This window comes from Pangasianodon hypophthalmus, chromosome 15, assembly GCF_027358585.1.
Source record: "Pangasianodon hypophthalmus isolate fPanHyp1 chromosome 15, fPanHyp1.pri, whole genome shotgun sequence".
Lineage (NCBI taxonomy): Eukaryota > Metazoa > Chordata > Actinopteri > Siluriformes > Pangasiidae > Pangasianodon > Pangasianodon hypophthalmus.
The window spans coordinates 16678599-16706323 of record NC_069724.1 but is presented as its reverse complement, the minus strand read 5'-3'; the positions used below and the strand labels follow the sequence as shown (position 1 = coordinate 16706323).

Here is a 27725-nt window from a genome sequence, read left to right as displayed (position 1 = left end):
GGTGGGTTGCCGTAAGTTCCCATAGCACACCATACCACAGGTAAGGTGTATACTTTTCACTATGGTATTTCACTACGCTCACAAAATGTAAGACAATGCAAAATGAACACTCACAAAATGTGTTGATGCTGCTGTGCCTTTGTAATCCTTGATGTGTAACATGATCTGTTGCACATCAATTTTTTGCTGCACACTTTTAACAAAACTCATAGCAAAGAATATTTAACAAAATCATTTTAAAATTTACAAACATACTTTTGAAGCAAACTTTAATTATTAGAATAATTAAACTTGTGGCTGCAAACTGATATTGTCAGGTCTCCATGTGTACAATATTATATTTGTATTTATACAGCTCTCTATATCAGAAGGTGGCAGTATTGTCTGCTTGTAATCAAAGAAGGAAAAAAAAAAATACAAACACTCCAGGTTAACATCAGTCACATATGATGAATGGTGGCCAATAATCAGCTTGGAGTGTTATGGCTGTATCATACCTAATCCCACTAATCAAGAGGCTCCTCAATACGTGTCATGTGATAGGTACCACAAGAAACAGAACGCTACAAGACAGTCTCCAGGAAGACAGTTACTGGCTGCAATACAAACACTGCTACTAGAGTTGTGTAATATAATTTTACTGTCCCTACATGATCTTACAATGACACAATATCAGATGACGTTTACTCCGAATGAATATTGTCGTGAATCGACCAAACCTGCTCTTTCAGCTCATATAACTAGCAGCTGTGATACTGCAGGAAAGTCAATCACGTCTGCTCAAAACAAACAAACAAACAAACAAACAAACAAAAAACTAGATTTGTCACTAGGCTCTTTTTTGAAATAAAGTCACTATTTCACAATTTTACTTGTTCTTTTTATAAAATATTTCAACTTATTCAAATGCAAGCAATGATTATGTACTACATGTTTTCTGTAATCCCTCTAGGATTCCAGTGCTTCTATAAAATTAGGATTATTATTAAAATAAATAAAATAAAATAAATTTCTGCTCCACTTACTGTGGACTGAGTTCAGTTCTTTTAAAGAAGGCCTTACAGTCACACACTCACTCATAACATTAAAAATATCAACTTTCTGCCATTTTCAGGTCGGCATCACTGCCAGTCACGAGCTGAACTACATTTCCCATAACACCCAACCCACCATCATGTCAGAAACCAACAAGGTCTCACAAAAATTGGGACACACAGTACTTGTACAAATTCTACTTGTAATTCATACTTATTGTACGATCATATAGAGCATGAATCCATTTTAATATGTTATGCTTCCACGGCGTGTTTTTTTGTGTAAAATTGCATATATTGTAGTATATGTATGTTTATGTTATATAAAGTTTTATATTGTATTGTTCTAGTTTTGATTTTGTTCACATTACATTATCTTAACCTGAAGTAGCGATATGAGCATTATTGAGGTAAAGCTGATATCAGATGAGAAGGCCTGTTGATCTTCATCCAAGTCATAACAACAGACACACCCATTCTATCTAAATGAATAACACACAAACACTTCATACTATGCAAATAGATCATGCTCACAACTAGAAAGTGCACAAACAGAAAGATTCAAGATTACTTTCAAGACCTACCTACATAAACAAACCCAAGTGTATTGTTTTGGTTATAACCATAGCCTGTTCTTTGATTTCCTCTATCAGTGTAGCCTGGTTTAGTCTGATTTCCGATTGCCTGACCTTCTTGCCTGTTTTGAGTATGCCCTTACCCCTTGGATTTGTTTGATTGATCTTTTTTTTAAAACCATAATCTATTGTAGCCATGATATGCCACACCATCAGTAGCCAAGGGTGTCTTATGGGTGAGCAAACACAACAAATACACACCATTCAAAACACTTGAGCGCTCTAACTCATTGCAGTGGATCACAGCCCCCAGCACCATTACCTCTGCACCTTCCTAGTCTAGTCTGCCTGTTGACACACCACTGAATAAATATGATGGCGACCTGTCTAAGTGTTCACTATATTTTTCATCGCAGAATCTATCAGGCGATAAAATCAAAATCACCCAACTTATTTCCCTGTTCAGGGGCAGCGCTGGGCTCTGGATTGGGCTTTGGCAATTTGTTCAAACAGAGAAAAAGAGATTTTTTTGTCAGCTGAACCCTTTCTGACTAAATTATTTGCCTCAAATACTCCTGTAGATGTTGCACAGGTTAACATTAAGTGAAGCCTTTGCTTGTTGAAAATGTTTATTTTTCTCATTTATAGCTTCTGTTGCTGTTTTAATCTACACAACCTCACCTTGTTTGGTTTTATGGCCAGGTTTTTTTGTTGTGTTTCCAAATTTCTTTTTAAGAAAGCTGGCTTCATACATTCATTAGAAAGATGCTTCAAACATACCATACACTTGGGAAAGGGTTTGGCCTTGTCACTGTCCATGCACTTAAATCCAGTTATTAAATATTCCTTGCTGTACTTACAGAAGGTTTCCTGCTTTGGAGCTTTTGTTGTCTAACTTGAGTTCAGATGTTCCTCATCTTCCTCCTCTTTCTTTTACTGACAACTTGTGTGTCCATTTTAATTTATTTTATGGAGTTCTAAAAATGATGCTTTTAGTCATGATTTGAATGATTTAGCTAGTTCACAATAATTTACGTTTAACTCTCACATGCTAACAACTACTACCTCATGATATAAGCCATGAGTAATTCAATCAGCTTCTATCACTTTTTACTAATGAGGTTACAATTTCAATTGTAAGATTTTAATTAATTTTGTTTTTATTTGTAAAAATATCTACTGTTAAAATTTAACTTGGCACTGACATTTCCATCACAGTCCCCTTGCAATGCTAACCCCCAGGGGAAACCCTGCTCTAAAGCAAAGAGAATGGAAAGCAGGGGAGTATGCATTGGAGTTCAAAACCATAGCAGCAGGTCTAGGATGCAATGAATCCTCATTTCCACATTTTGTGAAGATGTAATCATAGAACTGGCATGTAGACATAGTCATATGTCAAACTCTTTGCAGAGCAGAGGAGAGGACCATCGCATCTTCCAGCAAATCTTAAGGAGAGGATGATAACCGCAACTGGTGAACTAATGCAGATCTGCCAATGCAGGCTCAGTGCTAATGACGTCAGAAATACCTTGAAAGAGGGCTGTGTTTCTACTGTGGAGGGAGAACTCCTCTCATTTAGAAATGTCCTGCACCATCAATAGCATCCTGATAGGAAGCATCACAGCCTGGTTTGGGACTGACACTAAGCAGGGAAGGTGGGTTCTCCAGAGGGTGGTATGATCAGCTAAGCACACCACCCAAACTGAGCTCCCTGACCTGCAGTCTATCTACAGCAAGCAGTGCTGGACCAAGGCCAGGAAGATAATGAAGGACCTCAGCCTTCCTAACAATGGACTCATCTCTGTTGCTGTTAAGGAAGAGCTTCTGCTCCCTGAAGGCCAACACAGAGAGATTGAGGAAGAGCTTCTTCCCACAGGCCATTCAGGCCCTCAACCAGGACTACACCTAGGACTATTTATACATAGACATATAAATACAGACCTTGGATTTTTCTGCACAACACCCACACACCCAGCATTCCTGTCAATACACACGGCATATCCTGTATTTTTAAATATTTATTGTATTGTTAGCTTTTTCACAGCAACTACCTCAGCTCAATGTGCACAGCATTATATTGCACACATTGCACATACAGCTGCACATATCTGCACTTTATACCACATACAGTTCATACAGTCTTTGCTGTCTATCTTTTATATCTCATATTTATATTTTTCTATTTTTCTATTTCTATGTAATTAAATTCTGTTTTTATGCAAATTCTGGTTTATGTCACCAGACAGTTGTAAAAAGCATTTCACTGCATGCCATACTGTGTATTGTGTACAGTGAAATGAGAGTGCTCTTAGTGGCTGAATCTCCCAAATTCTCCATCATTCTTGGACTGCCATGCTTTAAAAACATAACCCTCATGTCTCCTGATCACGAAGTGAAATTTTAACACCTTCTCTTTAATGTCTTCTCAGTGTCATATTTATCCAACTTGCCACAGAATCCAACTCAATCAAAAGCCCTGACTCCAAACACTCCATAGGAATTCCTGCTTATTATTCCAAGTATCAAGAAGTAATCAGCAAAGCAAAAGCATTTACAATTCCTTCTCACAGGTCCTATGACTGTGCAGTATATCTTTTGTCCAATAGAACACCTCATAGATCTTGTATATATTTCCTTATTATCCTCTTATCCCTTTCTTTGTACTTCCACCTCCACCTCTGATTTTCAGATAAAAGTAGTGTCATATACAAAAGTTCTTGGATGACACTGTTAATGTGGGGTATATTAATGAGGGGAGGGAGGAGGAGTGTAGGAGCCCGGTGAACAGCTTTGTGGACTGGTGTCAGCGCCACCATCTCCAACTAAACACCAGGAAGACAAAGGAGCTCATGATGGATTTCAGCAAAGGAACCTAACAGAGTGAACAAGATCATTAGAAAGGTCAGCTCAGTCTTGGAGGCTAAACTGGACACAGTGGAGATGGTGACAGAGAGGAGGATGCTGGCAAAAGTGTCATTGATCATCAGTCCCTCCCACCCACTCCATAACACACTACAGGGACAGAGGAGTACACTGAGCAGCAGGAAGGAACGCTTTCGCAGGTCATTTCTCTGTACATCAGGCTGTACAACTCAGCACTCTAATCCGTCTTTTTATACATGCATCATTGTACATCTATGCATTATCTGCAATCGACACAATACAGCAACTGTAACTACATCATCGGTGGATAATACCTTGTCTGTGGATAACTCTCTCATCTGTGGATAATACTGTATACATAACTATTACACTGTATAGAACTGCAACACAATATACTGTACTCCCTGCAGCTTAGCATAGCTATAGATGTAAATGATACATAGGTTTACTATTTATAGCTATGCTATGCATACAATTTTATATTTTTACCTTTAAATTTTATTTTATTTTTCAGTAGTTTCAAGATTTATTTTACTTTATCTTATTTTATCTTTAGTTTATTCTTACTTTATTTCTTATGTGTATTTGTGTATTTGTCTTTTATGTATGCTGCTGGAACAGTCTAATTTTTCCTTGGGATCAATAAAGTGTGATCTTGTCTTATCACTTTTTCTTACAATCTTTCTTTAGTACTTTCACTATCTTTTGTGGCCACTACTATTTTGGAATCAAAACTTCAGCTCCTTCCCTGAGAACATCTGGTATCTGAATTACACTTTCTAACATCTGGTATCTGAATTGCACCTTCTGTGTCTTTCATCACTTAGTTCCTTGGAGGTTCCTGCATCACTACTGTCCACTGAAAATCTCTCTTATAACACATTCCCCACTGTCAAGACACAAGACTGCCTGCACGGAAGACAACCTTTGCATTGTCAAATTGCAGTAGTCAGGGAGAGAGGTCATCAGTGTCCATTACAGTGTAGGACAGGAGAACAATGTAAAACCTCAACTGAAAAGAATGCTTGTCACCATGTTGGTCCAAAACTACAATTCTCCCTTGGACCAAAGCTGTAATCTTTGAACTTTCCACAAATGCCCCATATTGGTGACACCTTGCCATGATTGTGCCTAGATGCACATTATTTAACATGGGTTATTTTGTACACATAGTCTTTTGCAATGTCCATATTCACAATCTCTCCAGAAACAATCTGTACTTCATCCTTTAAAGTGTCTACAGCTGTTTCAGCATCAGGCATGTCCTTGACAATGGTCTAAGTAATGAATTCCCCCTGAATATGTGGACCACAAGTTAACAATAGTCAAATTACACTATCCACAAATTCAATTCAATGACCCGCTTTTGTCTGAATGTCACACCCCAGTCTAGGGTTTAGACTGTAACAGAAAAAGTGTGATGGGAAAGGTGTATGAATGAGGTGTATGTATGAATGCTGGCAAAAATTTCTGAGATATAGAATAAAAAATATAGAGGCCATACCACAAGATGCAAACCACTCATCAGCAGTAAGAATCAGAAGGCCAGATTGGAATTCGCAAAGAAATACAGAGATGAGCCACAAAAGTTCTGAAACCAAGATTAACCTTTACCAAAGTGATGGAAAGGCCAAAGTGTGGAGAAAGAAAGGATCTGCTCAAGATCCAAAACATACAAGCTCATTACTCAAGCATGGTGGAGGTGGTGTCATGGGCTTGCATGGCTGCATCTTGAACAGGCTTACTATTCTTTATTGATGATGTAACTCACGATGGTAGCAGCAGAATGAATTCAGAAGTCTACAGAAACATTGTATCTGCCAATTTACAGAGAAATGCATCCAATCTAATTGGAAGGAACTTCATCATGCAGCAAGACAATAACCCAAAATACACTGTCAACACGAGAAGAGACATTATCAGGGGAAAAAAGTGGAAGGTTTTAGACTGGCCAAGTCAATCATCAGACCATAAGTCAACTGAGCATACATTTCACCATACATTTTCAAAAAAAAAAAAACCTGAAAGAAGCTGTGGTACAAGCCTGGAAAAGTATCTCAAAAGAAGCATGCAACAGTTTTGTGATGTCAGTGGGTCACCAGTTTGATGCAGTTATTGCACATAATGGAAATACAAGCAAATATTAAGTGTAATTCATGTTAGGACTATCTATTCTGATACTTTTGCTCACCTAAAAATTGGGTCGTCTGCTACCAAAGGTGCCATGTTCTAAGTTGTTTAAATTTAGCTGTAAGTATCAGGAAATGAAAGCTGAAATTCTGATCTATTGTTCATCTTAAAGATTTTAAAAAAATCACCTGGTCTTTTTCCAGTCTTCAACTGTCCAGTTTCAGTGAGTCTGTGCTCATGATAGCCTCAGATTTCTGTTCTTGGTTGACAGGAGTGGAACCTGATGTGGTCTTCTGCTGTTGTAGCTCATCCACCTCACTGTTTGATGTGTTGTGCATTCTGGGATGCTTTTCTGCTCATCACGGTGGTAAAGAGTGCTTATTTAGGTTACTATAGACTTCCTGTCAGCTCAGACCAGTCTGGTCATTTTCCTCTGATCTCTCTCATCAACAAGGTGTTTCAGCCTGCAGAAAAGGGACATCCTCTCACAGGATGTTTTTGTTTTTTGCACCATTCTGTGTAAATGTTGCAGTAGATACAGTATGTTATAGGTTGGATAGAAGAGGGAAGTTTAGATTAATTTAAAGCTATTGTATAGTAGTTCCTAATAAAAATGCATAGAAAAGGGAAAAAGGCATCATTTTGTCATCTTTTGAGATTTGTTATAACAAATTATTAGGGACCCCATTCTTAAAAAAAGTAAAACTGTTCGTTCAGAGATGCGTTTCTTCTTGTTTGTTCACATACTACAATACCTCATGACGAAGGAGTGCACACTACAAGACCATCCAAAGTTACACCTTAATCTGAAAATGTTAACAAGTAGTCAGTGCACAGTGAATGATCCTCAGTGTAAACAAGTAAGTTCTTTATCGCATTCAATACTCTGCTCTTTTTTTCTACTCATTCTTTCTACTGCAGTTGTTCTTCTTCTTTTAGCTGCTCCTGTTAGGGGTCGCCACAGCGAATCATTGGTCTGCATATTTGATTTGGCACAGTTTTTATGCCGGATGCCCTTCCTAATGCAACCCTCCCCAATTTTATCCAGGCTGGGGACCAGCACTGGGAGTGCGCTGTCATATCCGACCCCAGTGGCTGGGGTTGGTTCCTTGGCCAGGAATCGAACCCTGGCCATGGCGGTGAGAGTGCCTCCAGGGACTCATTCTTTCTACTGCAGTAATACACAAAATTTTTTTATTCGACATGCTAGACCTTTCTTTTTCTCAGTGACCTAGTTTGCTGTTTGTTTCAAACTCATGAAAAAAGCAGGTCAGTTGGCGTGTGCAGCCTAGAGTATGTGAATATGGTTACTAAGCAACCACACCACACTGATGATAGCAAAGACTTTAAGTGATATGTGATAACTAGGCTTCTGTTATATATGTCAGATCATTATACTGCTCATACTATGCAATGTTTAATTAAATTAGCTGACATCAGAAATGTGACCTCTGACAGATGGGTGGATTTATCAGGCACTGTTTGCTCTACCACACAATTTATGTGCATACAAATGTATCAAAACCAAAATCATACAGTGCATCCAAATGTGACTTTCTGGAGACTGTGTGACTTTCTGGAGACTAGACTGTGCTCCTTTTAGAAATAAATTTAATAAAGTTTTTAATTGCTCTGTAATTTACCAGTTTACAGAGATCTTAATTTCTTCATAGAATGTTTTGCCATCTATCTTTTAGATCTTATATATATATTTTATATTTTTCTTATTCTATTTCTATGTAAGCAAATTCTGCTTTTATGTAAATTTTGTTTTATGTCACCAGACAGTCATAAAAAGCATTTCACTGCATGTTGTACTGTACATGTTGTGTGTGAGCAATAAAATTCGATTTGATTTGAGGTGGCCTGAATACTGCTTTTTGTCAGTGCTTTAGGTATATGCCATAGGTATAGGGATGGATTAATGATATTTGGTAACTATTTTGAAATTACATGCAGTATCTCTTTCAGAAACTTTATGGACACAAGTATACATGTTGCTGAATATCGGAACCCCGGAGAGGCCATGAAAAGATGGTTTGTACTTAGTGCACATGAGTCAGTTTAATGTAGTAATGAGAAAATAAATTGTCTTCTCTGTATCCTAATATGCACAAGTTATGTTTTGTGTCCACAGTTTGCAACTGCTAGTTTTCAAATTAAAACAGTTCTGCCCATGCATTGGTTAATTTGTGCACCCATATAAAAAAGGTGCCCAAAATTTAGTTTGTATGTTTTGTTAAATACAAGAATTTTAAATTGGCGAGGGCCAGATAATTTGGAGCCCTGTGAGTCAATGCACTGCGATAATTAATTCTTGTTAATTAATCAATTTGATTATTGGCAATAATTAATTCAATAATTAATTCATCTAACTAACCTCTTACCTTACCAGCTTCTCCAAATCTGAGCTGTGGATCTCTCAAGCTACTTCAGAGCCTTGGCCTCTTGGTTACTGCTCTGACTAGTGCCTAGTCACAGACCTATTGGTGGACAGCTTCTTCTAGGCAGAGGTTTTTTTTTTTTTTTTTGATTTATTGGTGCTCTGGTAACCCTGATTGATACTTTTCCAGTACTTTGTCCTGGACTATTTCCTTGGTTTTTGCTCATACTCTTTGTTTGGGTATGTTCTCTAACATATTCTGGGACGGGTGTATTTATATTTTGTATGCTGTAGCATTATAATTTCCCTTCACTGGAACTAAGGGGACAAGCCCAAACATGTTCCAACATGACAATGCCCCTGTGCACAAAGCAAGGTCCATGAAGACATAGTTTGCCAAGGTAGGAGTGGAAGAACTTGAGTGGCCTGCACAGAGCTCTGACCTCAAGCCCACTGAACACCTTTGGGATGACCTGGAACACCGATTGTGCATTAAGCATCCTCACTCGACATCAGTGCCTGAGCTCACTAATGCTCTTGTGGCTGAATGGGCAAATCCCCACAGCCACATTCCAAAATCTATTGGAAAGCCTTCCCAGAAGAGTAGAGGTTATTATAACAGCTAAATTGGGACTAAATCTGAAATGGGATTTTAAAAAGCACAGGAGTGTTATGGTTAAGTGTACACAAACTTTTGGCCATATATTGCATAGTTAGAGCCTTAGCAAGCCAGAGGCAACAGTACCAAGGAAAAACTTCAGTGGCCCAATGTTTTCTCTTCCTGATAGAATCTGCACACTGGTTGTATATTTTTATTGTTGTCTTTTATCACCTTTAGAACATATTTAGGTTGGAACATACTTAATTAAATTAGAAATAATAGAGATAGTTATACCCTTCAGTAGTTGTGCAACAGAGTGCTTCTGAGTGCTGTGTAGAAAGTGAAACCAGTCAGTATCTGAAATGGTTGATAATGTAATGTTCTCCAAACATGACATTCATTCCATGGAGTTCTACAATTCAGAGAGTGTAGATGAACTCTTTCTCCCTAAGCTCCCGCACTTCACTGTTCCCGTAGCAACAACTAACAATGAAAATGGAGATGTCCTTAATGTTATGTCCATTGCTTTTTATATGTCTTGCCACTGGAAATGCAAAATCCTTCATTTGCAAAATGATAGGTCAGTCTTCTCTTGGTTTTCCTGATGTGCAGCTGATTCCTGTGGGAAAGAAAAAAACAACCCTTGCAGTGATGCATGAGAAGTGATAAGTAATAACTACAAGTTATTACTACAACTAAATTACAAGTGGAACATCATGTACGGTTACAGTTGAGGCCAAAACTTTACATACACCTAAGATAAACATATTCAAACTCAATTTTTCACAACTCCTCACATTTCATGTTACCAAACATTTGCTGTGTTAAGTCAATTACTTTATTTTGATAAGAGGTAATTTCACAATAATAGTTAAGAAACAGGTTTATTTAAGCTTTGTTTACTATATGAGATTTTCAATTGTCAAAAGTTTAGATACACTTTGTTAGTATTTGGTGGCATTGTCTCTTAATTGCTTGAACATGAATCTAATTGGTAGGCCTCCACAAACTTCTCACAATTGATTGCTGTAATTTTTGCTAATTCATCATTACAGAACTGGTGTAACTCAGGTTTGTTTGCCTCCTTGCTCCGACTTGCTTATTCAGTTCAGTCCACATATTTTCTGTGGGCTTCAGGTCAGGGCTTTTGTGATGGCCACTCCAATACTTTCACTTTGTTGTCTATAAACCGTCTTGTTACTGCTTCAGAGGTATGATTAGGATCATTCTCCTGTTGGAAGACCCAGTTGTAATCAAGTTTTAACTTTGTCGCTGATGTCTTAATGTGTTGCCTCAGTATTTCTAGATAATCCTCCTTCCTCATGATGCCATCTAGTTGCTGAAGTGCACCAGTCCCTTTTCCAGCCAAAACATCCCCAAAACATGATGCTAGCACCTACATGCTTCACAGTTGGCATGGTGTTCTTCGGATTAAAAGCCTCACCTTTTTTCCTCCATACTTAGCACTGATCATTATGGCCAAACAGTTCAGATTTTGTTTCATCTGACCAGAGAACACTCCTTCTAAAGGCTGTTAAAGACTGTCCATATGCCTTCAACTACTTCACCAGCTCCTATGTTGTTGCCTTGGAGCTCAGTTGAACCTTTCAGACCAAATTCGTTCATCCCTGGGAGTTAATTTGTGCCTCCTTCCTGAACAATGTAGTGTCTGTGTTTGTACGGATGCTTGTGGTATCTTCAGCTGTTTGATAATTGCTCCTAAGGGGTAACCAGACTTGTGAAGTTTTATAATTTTTTTTACTGAAATCTTGGACAAAAAGGTACTGGCTCTAAATACAGCCATAGATGCACTCCAATTAATCAGAAGCTTTTAAAAGTCATTACATAAAGTTCTGGAATCTTCCAGACTGTTTAAAGAGACAATCAATTTGGTGTATGTAAACTTTTGACACACTAGAATTATGATATAGTGACTTAAAGCCAAAATAATTGTCTCTATTCAATTGTTTTAAAATACATTATTAAAATCTGATGTGAGCAAAGTAGAGGCCCTAACTGACTTGCCAAAAGAAATGTACAGTAACATGAAATGTGTGGACTGAGACCTTTACCCTAGGTGTATGTATAATTTTAACTTCAACTGTATGTGCAGAAGTACCATCAGTTGTTTTTTTTTCACTCATTACTCCTCATGCATCACAGGAGATGTTTTTCCTTCTGGCAAGAGATGCAATCAGTGTTGTGATAATGCTGTGGTGACAATTTCTGACCATTTAGTTTCACTGACGAGTTTCTGATCAGGGTCTGTGCTATATTAGGGTCAGATGTATCAATATTATAAGTTGGCCCACTTCTACATATGTTTTGATGCAGAGCCATAAAATGGATCAGTTCTGGTTTTCAGTTGTTGTGCAAAAATGCACCAGGCTGGCTCCTCTGTGCAGATCTACAGCAGATGGATCAACATGGTTGGCCCTAATCCAGTGCAGTGGACTTGTTTATATGCAAAGAAGCTAAAGTCATGTAAAATATTGAAATTGATGAAAAGGTGATTTAAGGGTAAATCATCATTACTACAACTCACGTTCTTCTTTAGTAGATCCATTCAGAACAATTCAGCAGTATCACATATCACCTCCTTTATCACCTACTTATATGGTTGAATTTTAAATACTTTTAGCGGTTATGCAGACCTGGAGTCTGATTATATTTTTGTTAGTTTAAGTCCCTTAGCTTACCCTATTCTGTTTTGTCTTCTTCCTGCTGATCTTCTCAAGCCTCATTCTGAACTCAGCACATGTCTCATCCTGACCTGAAGGACGCCTCTGTTGGCATACTGGGGAGTTCAGCTGCTGCCTGATAGAAAAACTGGCCAAGTGCTTCCTGTTTTGGGCTCCAGATAATGGCTCTCTTATTGGCTGCGCCAATAACCACTCTGTTTTATACCACCCCACCCCCTATCCCCATACTTTGTGGTTTTCCATGTTCTAACACACCTGATCTAACTCAACAGCTCATTAGCAAGCCTTTCTTGACTCAGTGTGATGAGTCTCACACTCTCACATAGACAAATGTGCATGCCAACAGAACTACGTATGATCTTCATCTCCAAAAATGCTAATACAATTCTGAGCACAACAGTGTGTGTAAATGGATGTGTGTGTGTGTGTGTGTGCAGAAGATGCAAAACTATTCTCAGTGAGCTTGTAGGAGGCTGAAAGAGATGATTAATTGAAACTGGCAACTGAGAGTGAAACTGCTACAGAGAGGCAGTGTGAAATGATCAGTACAGAGTACATTCTGATTTCTGACAATTCCTAACATCGACTTATCGTTATTTAGCATTTTTATGTAAACCGCAAAGAGCCAGTACATAGCTACAATACACTGGCTAGATTAAACCGAAACACAAACACACATTTGTCGTTACCTTCCACTGACATAATATTAATGCGGATAATTAATGCTATGCTACACCTAAATCTAACGTTATCCTTTAATCTCAGTAACTAAAATGAAACCTTTTGGCTCTTTCAGTTTTTTTTTAGTTAAAACACAAGGTCCACACAAGGTCAAAAAAACTGTCAAATATTCCTATGCTCGTGGCGACATTTGGTCCTCAACAAAATGTAGAAACATGCCTACACGCACACACACACACACACACACACACACACACACACACACCATCTTCTACTGTTTTACATGTATAAAGTACAGTACAGTGTGTAAAGAATGTACTGTATTTAATGCATTTCCTTTTACACACTGTGCCATCTTACCTATACTATATGAGTTCGTTCCAGCTGATTTAGTAGGGTTTCCAGATAAAATGGTAGCACTGATGAAAAAATAAACATACACAAACCTTGACAAAGCTACAGCCTGACAGAAGTTAGGAACAGTGTTTTATTGAACAGTATTTAGTGAAAAATATACCTCATAAACACCACCTCAAGTAGGAACATGTGTATATCTTTTGTGCCATTCAGGGAGATTTAGTAGCACTCTGAAAATGCGCAAAAGGCCAGAGCTGACCTGAGACAGCCTCCAGTATGACTGCCCACTCACTAACAGTAAAAAGGTAATAGAAAAATATATATGCTTCACAAGAATAAACACCTCATACAGTTGATCAACAGAACAGCAAGCAGACAATTTTAAGGTTAAATTAAGTAAGGAAAAAACAAATAGGATGTGCTATTATAGTAACAGATTGGTTTGTAAAAAAAAAAAAAAAAAAGCACACCCCAAAGTGTTTTCATTCCTCCTATACCACAGCAGTTTCCCAATGATTACAAATGATTTATTAAAGAATGGTTTGTTGCACTTCTTGTCAGTTACTACACTTAATGTAGTTACATTTTTATATTGTGGAACATCTGTGAAACAAGTTTTGGTACACTTATTTCATACGCTATAAACTTTTCCTCACCATCTGGTGCATTCTGCATGTGTGTGTGTTTTCTTCTCTCTTTTGAAGTTAATAAGACGAAAAAAATGGCATGTTACTGAGAAACCTGTCTGTCTCGAAGACTTTTATGTTGCAGAAAAGTTACAGCTTTACCTCTTTTTTTTTAATACAAAGGGCTGATACCAGAGACTCTTCTATAAATGCCACCTTACAGAAAACTTCATCATATAAATTTTTTGTTAAATAACAACAGGTTTTATTAATATGTTTATTATTAGGCCCTGTAATTTTTTTGTTAGTGTAGAAACGATAACATATTGATAATATATTAGAATGAGTGCATTAATAGAAATCTGTGTTTTGCCCTGCAGCTGTGTTTTTTTTTTTAGAGCTGTGCTGTTATAGAAAATTATTCAACACCTTCTGAACAATCAGATTTCAGAATTCAATAGTACTGTGGTATAAAAGAAAATAACACCATAATAAACAAGTGAAAAATTAGAAAGTCCAATTCATATTTTTGATAACTGAGTAAGCAGATGAGATAAATAGACAAGAGAATGCTTATGAAAGTCTTTAGTTTAGGTCATTAAGTGTCTAATAGTAGTAAGTTAGTGGCAATTTGCACTATAATCAACACCACCATATATTATGCAATATGGATTCTAATAATTGATTTCATTGCATTTACATACAAATGAACTTATACAAAAAATCTATCACCCAGACCTTATCTTTATAAGATAACATGAATGGATTGTTGAAATTGTATTGGTTCAAGATTAACACAAAAGTCCAGTTACCTCAATTTATTGAACATTCAAAATACCCTATCTGGGTAAAGATGTGAAGGACATAGAGGGAGCTGCTGTAAATAGATGCCAGAGAGATGGAGCAAGAGAAAGGGTGTGAAAGAGAGAGGAGGCTCTCTGTCTGTTTGCTTGGATCATTCATCGTTCAAATTATATTAACTGTCTAGCCTCTTTCACTTACAACTAACAGGCATTCAGAATGACCTAAATGATTGAGGATGAGGACAATGAAAGAGCAAAATAGGATTCTAGGAAAAATATGAGGAAGGGTTTGAAAAAGAGGGAGTATCCACTGAATAAGTCTCTCAGACCCCCTTGTCTGATCTCAGTCCATTCTCTTTCAGGCTGTTGTGATCATTGTTGTTACAAAATTTGACAGGTGCACTTCCAGTGCCTGCCAACCAATCCCAGTGTGTGAAGAAGGGAGCAAAATTGGTGCCGGGCTGCAGGTGATGCACATCGTGGCGTGGTGCACCACCCCACAGGCCGAATGGCACAAGGCGATGCAAGGCCCAGGGGAAGTCATAGCCACAGTGGTCCTCGGCCGACACCCACACATTGAAGACCATAAATGCCCAGGTAGTAAGACAGTGGCAATTCAGAAGTAATGGGTCCACAGTAGTCCACAGGCCCACATTGATAAGCTCCCACGCTGACAGGTACTGTGTGACCAGGCTGAATGTCTGCCGGTATTGATGATGCACAGCATGGAAGGTGGCATACAGCCAAGCAATGCGGTGGTGCAGCAGATGCCAAACAAAGTACTGGAAATCAAAAAGCACTGTGCAACCTACAATACCAAGCAAGAAGGAAGTGAGTGAGGGCGCATGGCGCGGAAGTGGCACAGGTGGACGCCACAGCCATTGTGCCACGGCCGCCGGGAAGATGTAAAGCAGGTGGTTGTAGGCGGTGAGTGCTAGTGTGTTGCCCACGTTGGACCATGTGACTGTGCGTTCCGGGTGCAGCTGGTAGCGGCGAATACTTGGCCACGTTGGTGCCAGAAGGTCCAGAGTAGTGTAGAGAAGGATAAGGACCAGGTAGGTGGAGACAGAGAGAAGCACAGGGAAAAGTGGAGAACGGATAGTGCTGGCATGGCTCTGACGCAGGTAGTCCCAGAAAGGCTGGAGTAGAGCTTGTTCAGGAAGCGGCCATGTTGCATTTGCGCCATCCCACGCACCCCAAAGAGACCTGCTGAGCCTCTCCACACTCATTCTGTGCTCTTCGAGAGAGAAACAAACCCAAACAAATGGAGACAAACCCACAGCTTGGATTGTGTCCGTGCCAGCTCCAGTCAAGGTGATGCTGCTCTTTGCAGAAGATAGAAGAAAGTTAGAATCTCAGTTCAGGCTTTAAGGGTTCTGATGGTTTATAGAATTTTGGAATGGCAGATAGTCTGCAGACGGAGGAGCCAAACGAGGCAGGACTGAAAAGCTCTGTGCATCTAAGAACCACCTCCTACATCCGCACTCTCTCTCCCTCTCTCAATCTCGCTCGCCCTCTAGATCTCTCTCTCTGACTCTCTCCATCTCTCACTTTCTCCGCTTTTCTTCCTCCTGTGTGTTTGAGAGAGAGAGAGAGAATGTGTAAAGGAATGTATCATTAGTGTGAGAATGATCCAGAATACTGATTTTCCCTGACTCATTTCTTACCTCAATATAAAAAAGATATGGAGTATTTTTGTGTAAGAAAAGAAAGAGTCTGTGTGATAATCTGCCTTTTCTGACTGTTTTATGCAGCAGACAGAATTTACATGATGAATGAATACAGCAGAAAATGGAGTACTCAGTCACAGTAATGTGAGGAAATGTGTCTTCTATATATATATATGCTAGAATGACAGCCCATTGATATTAAATTGACATTGATATTAAATAAGCAACACATGAAATGAAGCCTGATTAGCCTGTAGCTTTTTCTTTGGTATTCTTTATGAGCAAAATAACCCTTTCACAGGTATTCAAACACTAATGCATTAAACTAAACTTATCCAGATTTTAATTTACCTATAATGAAACATCGAACTGCTGTTAATATAGAGGCAATTTGGTTACCCTTTAATCTTCAATCTACAATGAATATAATGCTGTAGATTTCAGCACATAATAATTGACAAACCAGGAAAGCATAAATAAATAGTTTGCCCATTGTATGATGTGGAGCAGCCACGAAGTCAGACATGAAATAGATAATGAATGTTATGTGCAGTGTCTCTATTTCAGCATAATTTCTGTTTATTCATTTGTTGATAATTGATTAAATTGTTTTGCATATAATCTGCTGTTTTCATTAAAGTTTAAAAAGTTTCATAAATAAAAGTCTGTAAACTCTCACTTAATGGAAATATGATCAATATTCAGTGTTTTCATATTTTCATAAAATAACACATTATATAAGACCCTAGACATAAATATGCATAGTTGTTAGGCTTTAGAAGACCATAGACTACATCAGTTTCTCTATGTTTTTCTTTCACTGTTCTTCTTTCACACATGCAGATGTAATTAATCATATCTTGGCTGTCAGTGATCAGAGGCACTGCTGATGTCTCACAGTATTTTTTTCTACAGCAGGAAGCAACAGTAACAGCATGGCATGTTTTTTTCTTTTCTTTTTTGGAGAAAGAGAAAAACAGAGGGGAGGGGGGTCACAGCACAGCAATGCTGTTCTCTATGGAATTCTTTTGTTAATAAACTCATCCTGCACTCACACAGTGCTGCCACATTGCTACGCATATTAATACACATATCTACATTACCAAAACCATTTTACATTCAACCTTATTTGACAGAAATAAAAAAACAGACTTATGTTTGGTTATACTGGCTTCTCTGTGTCTGAGCCTCAGAGTCACAGAAGGATCATGAAAAGTATATTAAAAAGTTTATTTAAAAACTCAGTAAAAAACAGTAATTGTAAGGCAGTGGTGTCGAAAAGTGTGTGTGTGTGTTAGTGGGCCATCCGTCAGAGGGTGTATGGAAATCTAGCATCCTACAGATATCTTTTTTTCCCCATTTTTTTCTCCCCAATTTGGTCACCTGCCAGTTCGCACCCACCAGCAAGCTCAAAACCAGGGAGGGTGAAGGTTCACATTAGGTACCTCTGTGACATGAAGCCAGCCAGCCTTTTTCAAACTGCTGCTCATGCTGCATCACAGGGCAGTGTAACACACTCAGAGGAAATCACTATCTGCCCCCATCTGCATACATGAGATCACAGAGGTCTGTGATTGGCTTGCATTCAGATAGATTTCAATTCTGTCACCTCCTACTCTCACATGATCACTCAGGTTTGTTGACATCAGAGTGGTGGGACTTTGAGCCCCAGGATATCCTCACGTTTTGGTGTTATCTTCGTGCTCTCCCATTTATTTATGCTGCTAGATTCCCCGCTTGCTCTCTGATAACTACGGACACCCTATTAAACTACTGTAGAGTATACCTAATAATCTCTTCTGTCTCCTGATGCCTAATGTGATGCTGGTGTCTGATCCTGACACACTTTTTTGCTGTCTACTCTCGCCCTCCAGACCTGCCTGATTCATCCTGATGCTGTACTTCTGGTTGGAGCCTACTACTGTTTGGCATCTACTTCTGACTTCAATGGATAATCTCACCTATATATAGGCTTTCACACACACAAGCATGCACACACACACACACCCAACCCTTTCTACTGTGTGTGTGTGTGTTTGTTGTCCTGCACTGCACTGAACTGCAGTGTTTCCACAGATACTTGAGTCTGAAATGACTCCTTTTCCAGTGCTGTTGTAATGCTGATTATGTCACAGACCCTTCTTCAAACGTCACTCATGTTTTAACTTAAATTTTAAATAGCAACTAGACCAGCAATAATAACTACATGGGCTTGCCTAAAACACTTTCATATTGTTAGGTATGAATTATCGTAGCATCAGAATGTGGGTACAATTTACCTAAAACAAAATACGATTAAGAAATGCAAGAAGTCATTTCACAGAGGAACTGTAAATGTAAAGTCATTTTATTCTGGGTGACAGTGGATGGTGTGAGTTTGATAAATAAAGTATCAGACAGAGAAAGGCAAAGAGTAGTAAATGTTCTGAAAGGAAACAGAATATTTGGTTTTAGCATATGATGAACAGGAGACCTGTCTCTAAGGTATCCAGGAGAGAGTATTTTATGATATTCAGGTTATCAACTGAAGCGTGTTGTTGAATAATAGACATAAGCAGTTTTTGGTAAGTGCAAGTCTCTAGGTTATCCTGATGAAATTATCAGCAGCAGGAGGTGAGTCATAAGTGCAGAAATATCCAAGAAGTAAGAAGAGCAGAGCAGGTGTAGAACATCAGGATCAATCAGGCAAGTCTGGAAGTCAAGAACAGCTGCAGAAGGAGAGGTGTGTCAGTACCTGTCAATGGTATCACATTGGGCCGCAGGAATACACTTTAATATCTAAGTTGACAATCAGTGAAGGACATAATAAATGTATCAAGGTTCCACTTTTTCATGCTCAGCATGGGTGGAAAAATGCACTATCAGAATCTTTGGGTACTTGCTATTATGTGTGCCTTAAATATAAGTGCTGGAATGAAAATGTACAATTTACTGCAGAAGATGTGAGAGCCTTCCCATCAAAGCTAAAAGTAAGGTTGGGCAGTCTTGAAACTAGTCATTTTGGGTGAAGAACCAGTACCTCTGTTTTGTCTGTATTAAATTTCAAAAAGTCTGTGTTTACATAAAGTTTAATACGTGAATACATGATATTAAGATATGAGTTGGTAGGGCAGTAGACCTTTAGTACTTGCGTAAATCTGGACATAAAAATGTGTGTCATTGGTGTAAATTTAAAACCATAAGTAGCAGCACTTATAGTAACTAGAACATGAGACATAATGTCATGAAAAGAGAGAGCCAATAATCGAACCCTCAGGAACACCTCAAAATATAATATTGTTATCACATCAAAAAACAATGTTGAATTTTATCCAAACAAAGTAGAACCATTGTTTTGTGTAATGAATTTCTAGTCTAATCTTGTCAATTATAATACAAATGCATAATTTTGCAGTGTGTTTAGTGTAAAGTTTGTCTGTTCTTCTTCAGTCATTAGTAATAGTTTTAGCTGTGAGAAGTGTAGACAGAGAAGATTTTAGCATTAGAGGTGGATGATAGTCAGCACTAGTGATGGTGAGAGGAGTATAAATTCTTATAAGTACCTTAGGAGCCAGTGAGCCACCAACCTCTGGCATTAGAGCTCTGACCGCAGGGCGAATGGGTGGTGACTTGGTGGCATTGTCACAAAGCAAATGAGATCACTACTTCTCTCCTATGTGTATGTCCCACAGGTTTGCCCCAATCAGCGAGGCTCCCACTAAGAAGCCGGCTCAAAAAGCTCTTGTTATAGGAGGCTATTCTACAACAAGTGAAACTCACTAGGCCTTTAGGGGGTACTGGCAGCTGTAGTTAGCTGTATACTGGAGCAAGGGCACTGGACAATGAAAGTACTCTTACAGTATCAGGCAAGCACAGGTTTTCTAAGGTTGTTTTCCCAGGACCATTTTCCCTGACAGTTCAGTACATTTGGTGGAGGGTGAAAGCTGCTTTGGAGTCTGTAAGCAGTCCAGAGAACTGATCTTAAATTTAACATAATTAACATTTAGATTTAACATTTATATTTAATATTTATCTTCAGCATTTAGATTTATCATTTTTATTTATAATATACATTTTAAAGTTTCAGTGTAAAATTTAAATATGAGCTAAATATAAATCTAAATGTTAAAGTTAGATTAAGACTTAAACTCTACCAGCACTGAGTTTTCCCATTTAACATTTAGAGTTAATGTTAAAAAATCTAAATAGATAGATTAAAAAAAAAAAAAAAGATAAAAAAAATCTAAACTTTACATTTACACTTATAATTTAGATTTATAGTTAATATTTATATTGAACATTCACATTTACATATAAATGTAATATTTAGATTTATGTTTAACATTTACATTTAGCATTTAAATTTAATATTTACATCTAAAATTTTCACTGAAACAAGTATTTGACATGTCAATATCTAAATGTTTGCAAATGGCCTCAAATGTTCATGAAAAGTCAGAGAGCAAAGAGTATTCATCTCTTCACATTTGGTGCCCCATAGTAACAGCACTGATGTAAAGTGAGGACGCCTGGTGTGCAGTCAGTGTTCCAATTCATCCCAAGGGTGTTTCGTGGGGTTGAGGTCAGTGCTCAGCCCACTCGAGTTCTTCCACACTGGCCTTGGCAAACCATGTCTTTATGGACCTTGCTTCGTGCACAGGCGCACTGTCATAGTGAAATAGGTTTGTGCCCTTCAGTTCCAGTGAAGAGAAATCTTAATGCTTCAACAGACAGAGACATTTTAGACAATTGTGTGCTACAGAGGAGGCCCACATAGGGGTGTGATAATCAGGTGTCCACATACTTTTGACTATATAGTTTATTACAAAATACACCAGTTTTTGTACAAAAAAGAATGCTAGCTGTCAGGGATTACCTGAAAAAAACAGAAAAAAGTGTGACAGTCGTAGTCTCCAGAAGAACTGTTCAGATTCTTCAAGATGCTTTAAAAACTGACCAGCCAATGTTTTCAAAAACTGTACAAAAAGTACATGAGACTACTGATGCACTTTTAAAGACAGTGTTATCATGCCATATATTGACTTGATGTTATTGACTTAGTTGTTAAATATTGTTTAATTTATTGCTGTTCACTGCTCTTTATAGTACTTTTTGTTACTTAATATACTTCCAGTGTATATATTCACTTCAAATTAACAGACAGTGTCTGTCTTTTGACTTTGCGCTTATAAATATGAACAAAAAAGTATGTATTCATTAGAATAATCAAAGGTATGTGTAAAAAAAACTAAACAAAGTTGTTCCGAAAGATTTTTGATTTGTCTCAGTGCTTTTAGATGCACATCTCTGTTTTTAGTGAAGGAGTTTTTCATTGCTTATTATTCTCTGTGTAACTGTTGCTGCTGCTGCTATCAGGTTGTCCTGCAACTCTTTTCGAGTAACTGGTGGCTTCTCTCTTACCTTCCTTAACATTAGTCTGAGAGTGCATTGTGCGTGGTGGACCTGTTTGAACCAATTGTACTGACAGGGTTGAAATAAAGTAGCTTACATATAGTCAATATAGTCTTAAAGGTTAATAAACTTATAGCTGAGATAGTTGTTGTCTGTTTTGGATATTTCAAATTGGTACAGAATTAAAATTTTATTTTCTGTTATTTCTGTGTAAAGAGACCACTGAGGGTCTTTTTTAATTCTGTCATGAAGTTATCTCTCCTTGTCCAATTTTAAATTGCATTGATGGATAAATGCTGAAAATTATCGAGAGGCAAATGAGATTGCAAATGTGTGTGTGTATTTGGGGTGAGGGGAGGTGTTTTTACTATATCTTGCTGGGGACTAAACGACCTTGCAGCAACATTTGGCTGGTCCCCACAAGGAAAATTGTGTGGTAGGGACCAAATGTCCCCACAAGGATAGGAATATCTGTCTGGATTACTGCCCATTATGGCTTATTATAGTATAATTACAGCCAGAGGTAGCATATGTAAACCCTCACTTTATATTTGCATTCGTCCAATATCATGATTGTATCTTTCTATAAATAAAGATCCAATAATGTGGTCATATCATCATGTGATGGCACAAACCTCTAGCCGGTGGAAATTCATGTCACGTGTTAATTCGTAGTCATATGCAAGAGTTTTGTCATGGAGGGAGGATGGCAATCACCCTGAGAAACTAACGCAGACCAGAATCAGACTATGCTCCTGGGAAGATATTTCATCATCCTAACAAACAACATTTTCCGGCTCATGAGGTGAAAGGAGAGAGAGAGAGAGAGAGAGAGAGATGGAAACACACCTGAGCCTTACTTACAATTTGTCCTACAGGTATTCTCAGTTTATTTTAGTAGTAATAATTAAGATACAAAAATGACTAAGCTACTATGAAGCTTAGCTAAGAAAAGCTTCATCATGAGCAAGGCATGTCATCACCTTTCTTTATCTTATTTGTCATCTTCCTCTCTGACATGTATCAACAATAACAGCATAATGATGAGCTTCAAAATGAAGTGTTTTATTGTCCACTTCCACTTCCAATGTGCTATTATTCATACTCTACAGTGACAGACCATCAACTGTATGATAACTTCATTTATATATTCAAGAAATTTGAAAAGAAACTGCCCTTATATCTTTTTTTAATTGCATCACATTGAAGTATCTATGCATGTTTGACTAGGTTTTATGTATTTTGGAGTTGGAATGTGGGTCCTGGATTGAGTACTGTAATGGCAGCATTTCTTGCCTTTCACCAGACCAATGTAGAAACCGTCAGTGAGCTGGTGAACACACATGCCAGAAGTCCACAGACAGGCTGGATCACTGGGTAGGGAAGCAACCTTAGACTATGTCATGCATTCATTAATTCTCTCATTCATTTTCGTTAACTGCTTTATCCTGGTCTAGGCTGGAGTGGATCTGGAGCTTATCCTGGGAATACTGAGTGTGAGATGGGAACACACACCCAGTATGAGACACCAGATTGGCTAGTGTTGCTCTTATCGCTGTGATTGGCTGTCATCAGGATTCAAACTCTGAATCTCCAGGCAATAGGGTGAACGCTTTTCTATTGCACTATTGGGAGCCCTGCCTGTTTCTTTAAAATAAAATAAAAACATTTAAATACATCATATTTATGAATTACAATATGTAGACTGATATGGTCATTTATATAGACTTTTTAAATTGTAAACTGCCATATTTGAAGGATGTAAACTATCATGTAGTATATAAAATAATTATAAAATATAAAATCTATAGCATAATATGATAGTTAGCCTGATGACTACCTGTCAAGTATCAGTGAGGTCTCATGACCACAAATGCAAATTTCCCTTTTTTTATACTCAAGCATACCAACAAAAAATTTAGTTTTCCAAAATACTGGCGCATTGCAGAGTGTCAATACAGCAATGCTGGACTCAGCAATCCTGGCTCAGTAAGCTAATTAGTTCTACTCAACCTAACTGGCCAATTCTGTCCATTGAGTTAAAGCTCATTTCACATGCAGACTAAACTCCAACAATGAATGAGCAACCTGCTGCTAAATTGCCCAGATATGTGAGAAAACTTTTCTGCTGAAAGGAGTGTTCAGTTTGACTGAATAGAGAAATCAAAAGTAGGAGAACATTTTGTAAAGTCTGTAGGCATGATGTAAAAATTGCCCTGCCTTGCGTGTGTAAAACTGGAGACTCGTTCTTGTGTGTTGGGCAAGTTACCTTGTGGCCTACTGGCACATATAGTTTACATAAAGATTGCTAATGAGTATACATTGGTAGTTATTTAAAGAGCTACTCATAGATTGGGTGGACCTCATGCTGGTGTCATGATCAAACATGCTCATTGCCCTCCACCGCCCTGAGAACAGGACTCTGAGGCTACAGTGGGCACAGGCTCACTATAACTGGACAGTTGATGATTGGACAAACATTGCCTGATCTTTTTCCAATCTGGACCACAGGCACCTGAACCACAGAAAAGCTCAGATCTTATCTCACACCTGGACTTTTCCTCTTGATTCCATTAAGAGCCAGGTTGAAAATCGTGTTTTTTGTTCATGTTACTGCCTGGTCCTTTAGTCCCCCCTTTATTCTCCCCAGGGAACAACTTACACAGTGTGCTCTGCAATCAGGGCCTCTTTCCACATCTTACTGTGATATGGCTTCCAGATGGTTGGCCATAGCTGTCCACATTTTGACCTAAGAGATGTGTAATGAGTTTGTAGAGTACCCAGCCCTATTCCCAGGATTCATAAGCTACATATGTTAAGGCAATAGTCAAAACATTGAGAATACAGCCTCTTGTTGCCAAAGACATTGTCTTTACATTTTCTCAGGCCTATCTTCCCCCTTCAAGACTTGTAAGGACCATTTGGTCATTACTAAATTAAGTAGGTAGGGATCCCTTGTCTGGAGAAGGCCTTTGTCACAGTATTTGATGATTTCTTTCCAAATGATCATAAAGGATTGGGCCTGACCCATGACTGGGGAGTATTCCCAATCCTGTGCCTCCTCTCCCAGCTGGGCCACCGAGAGTCATTTGGATTACTTTGGTGCAAGGGATGGTCTTCTCACTGACAGAAGACTTTTTGGGCTCAGCATGGGTACATATCTGTGCTTTGGTACATATCTGCGCTTGGATCTCATTGGGCCTTCTCTTCCATTTGGTGTTGGCCCTCCTATTTAGTGCATGTTTGGGTCTGCAAACACCCACCTCTCTGTTTTTTTCCATCTCAATACCTCAGAAGTAGAGGAGAGGATCATGGGATCAAACAGGAAGACCTCCATTTGCTATCCAATTGTCAGGTAAGAGGTTTGCAGATTGTGAGGTACATTTTCTGTCATCTAATTTCCATTCATTCTGCATTTTGATGAATTGTAATCAGTGCGAAATTTTACTGGGAACCAGTGCAGTGTGGCTAAGATATGGGTGATGTGATCAGATCTTCTGGTTCTAGTAAGGACTCTGGCTGCTGCATTCTGAACTAACTGGAGCTTGTTTATGCATATAATGAAACATCCACCTATTGGACTATTGTAATAGCAAGGGACTACAATAGTCCAAACTAGAGTTAACAAAAACCTGAGCTAGTTTTTCTGCATCAAGTAGTGACATTGTATTTCTTATCTTGGCAATATTTCTGAGCTCGAAAAGGCTATTCTAGTAATATTATCTACGTGAGCATCAAATGAGAAACTGGAGCCAATAATCACACCAGGAAACTGGTGAAAAATCTGCAAAATATAAACAGTAGAAAGAGAAACCATGAAGCTGTTTAATGTTCTTTTAAAAATTCTCACTTTTTTACATCCGTTGTATTAAATTTAAGAAAAAAAATGTCCACTTCATTTGAGAACTTGTGTGAAATGTGGAAAAAAGTTTAGAAAAAAATGTATAAGTTGGACTTTCTACAACGTATAGTTTGTAACTTTTTAATGAATTAGCTAAGAAGTGTATATAAAACAAATATTAAGCTAAAGTGTTAAATTTCATTATTCGCTCTGAGTGTATGTGTCATAAAGTCTTAGTGAAACAATGTTTTGAGAAAACAAGGTCCCAAGTGACCTAAACTGGAGGCTTGTTTATCCGGTAACACAGTTAAATTTAGAGAGGCACAAGATGTGCTATATAACGGGTGTGTGTTAACGAAGGGGGTTGGGGTTGTTCTGAGGTGTAGCAGGTGTGTGTAAGTGCTCCTTAGTCTCTAAGGTGTGATCTCCAGAGTGTACACTGCAGGTGTACTGGTGAAAGAGAGTTTCCATTTTAGTACTACAGTATATTCAGTAATAATATAATTCAATAATTCTATTATTACACTTGAGGATTTAATAATTATTATATGTCTTCATTATGTAATTTGGCAATTTCTGTAACAGTTGGGGAAAAAGCAGTGATACACTGCCATTTATTACGCCTCTATATGGCATTTTACAGATGGGGACAGATTTGTGTCTTAATACCAAATCCATGATGTTTTTAGGTAACTTTGCACTTGTCAAGCAGGCAATGTGATGATGATGTCATAGACTAAACAGTGCTTCAGGGGATACCAGGGGTTATATGACATCATTGCTTGGGTGTGCTACCTTGGATACACCTGTGTAAAGTTATTAAACAGTAATTGTTTTCATAACCTTATTCTACACTTATTAATTTAAAAATTAAACTAATATTTTATAGTTATGCATATACCATAGAATCCACTTCCAAAAAGGAGAAATCCTATGAAATTCAGATATATTTGAATATCCCGCTCACAAAGCATTTATTTTTCACACATTCTATTCTACTGCTAATATATGTGCACTGTGTTAGTTATCATCTCTTAAAAATTATCAGCTGATACTTACTCCATTAGCATTATCCTCTAATTACTATATGTTATTATCAATATAAGAGCAGATTTTTAGTATAATGCTAGAATCTTGTTTCAGTTGTTTTTGTCAAAATTGTGGTAGTGCCCCCTTAAACATAAACCCATTTAGCATTTATGATCTAACTTGAAGAATTGTGGTGAACAATTTAGCTAACCTGAAGAATTATGGTGAACAATATGGCTGAAAATTTAGATAATTTGCTAAATTCTGGTAGCTAGCCTACAGCAGTTATGCATTAAGACAACAATCCAAAGCACAAGTGTTTCCTTATGTTGTCTTTATCTTAAGTTACATTTTGTATGAGGATCTGAAATCATGTTTTGTGACAAACAGGCAAATAAAAATAGTGGAAATCAAGAGGGCCAAATACATTTTCATGGTACTATATTTTCTACCTAATTAACCAATTTTTAAAATAATCATATTATTTACAGTGTTTATTGTCAGTTTTTTTTAGTTATGAAAAAACAAAACAAAAATGGGACAAGGTTCATCCAATATTGTTATGAATAAGTAAAAGTATTTGTGTTAAGACTAAGACACTTTTCACTTTGCAACACATAATTTGTGTGTATGTATGGTGCATCACTGTGTGTCATCTGAGACTAAATCATCTGATCCCTTGTGTTTCCACTTCCTTTATTTGGTAATGCATAAATAAGTAATTCCTTCCCATGTCCAGTTCATGTGTTTATCTTTTATCTGGCATGTTCTGGTTTTAATCTAAGCCTGTCCATGGGAGGTTTGTCAGTGGACATTTTCAGTTTAATTCTCAGACTACTACAACAATGATTATATGCACTTGCACCCTGCTTACTGTATCATTCCTGTTTATTACATTGCACATACACTGCCAAGGTTAATAATGCTTCTCTCACAGAGTGTGCAGGTGTGTAACAGGCATCAGGAAAAATCATGGAATCACCATGGGGCCTCAGCTCAACCGTCACATGTCACCACAA

General features: G+C 37.9%; 1 protein-coding gene across 1 annotated transcript; it reads right to left on the bottom strand.

Annotated features, from left to right (window-relative positions):
- Positions 1–13400: 13400 nt before the first annotated feature.
- On the bottom strand, positions 13401–16239 carry ch25hl2 (cholesterol 25-hydroxylase like 2). Its single transcript, XM_026929127.3, has one exon. The coding sequence runs from the start codon at positions 16002–16004 to the stop codon at positions 15099–15101; it is 906 nt and encodes a 301-aa protein (XP_026784928.3). The 5' UTR covers positions 16005–16239; the 3' UTR covers positions 13401–15098.
- Positions 16240–27725: the final 11486 nt, after the last annotated feature.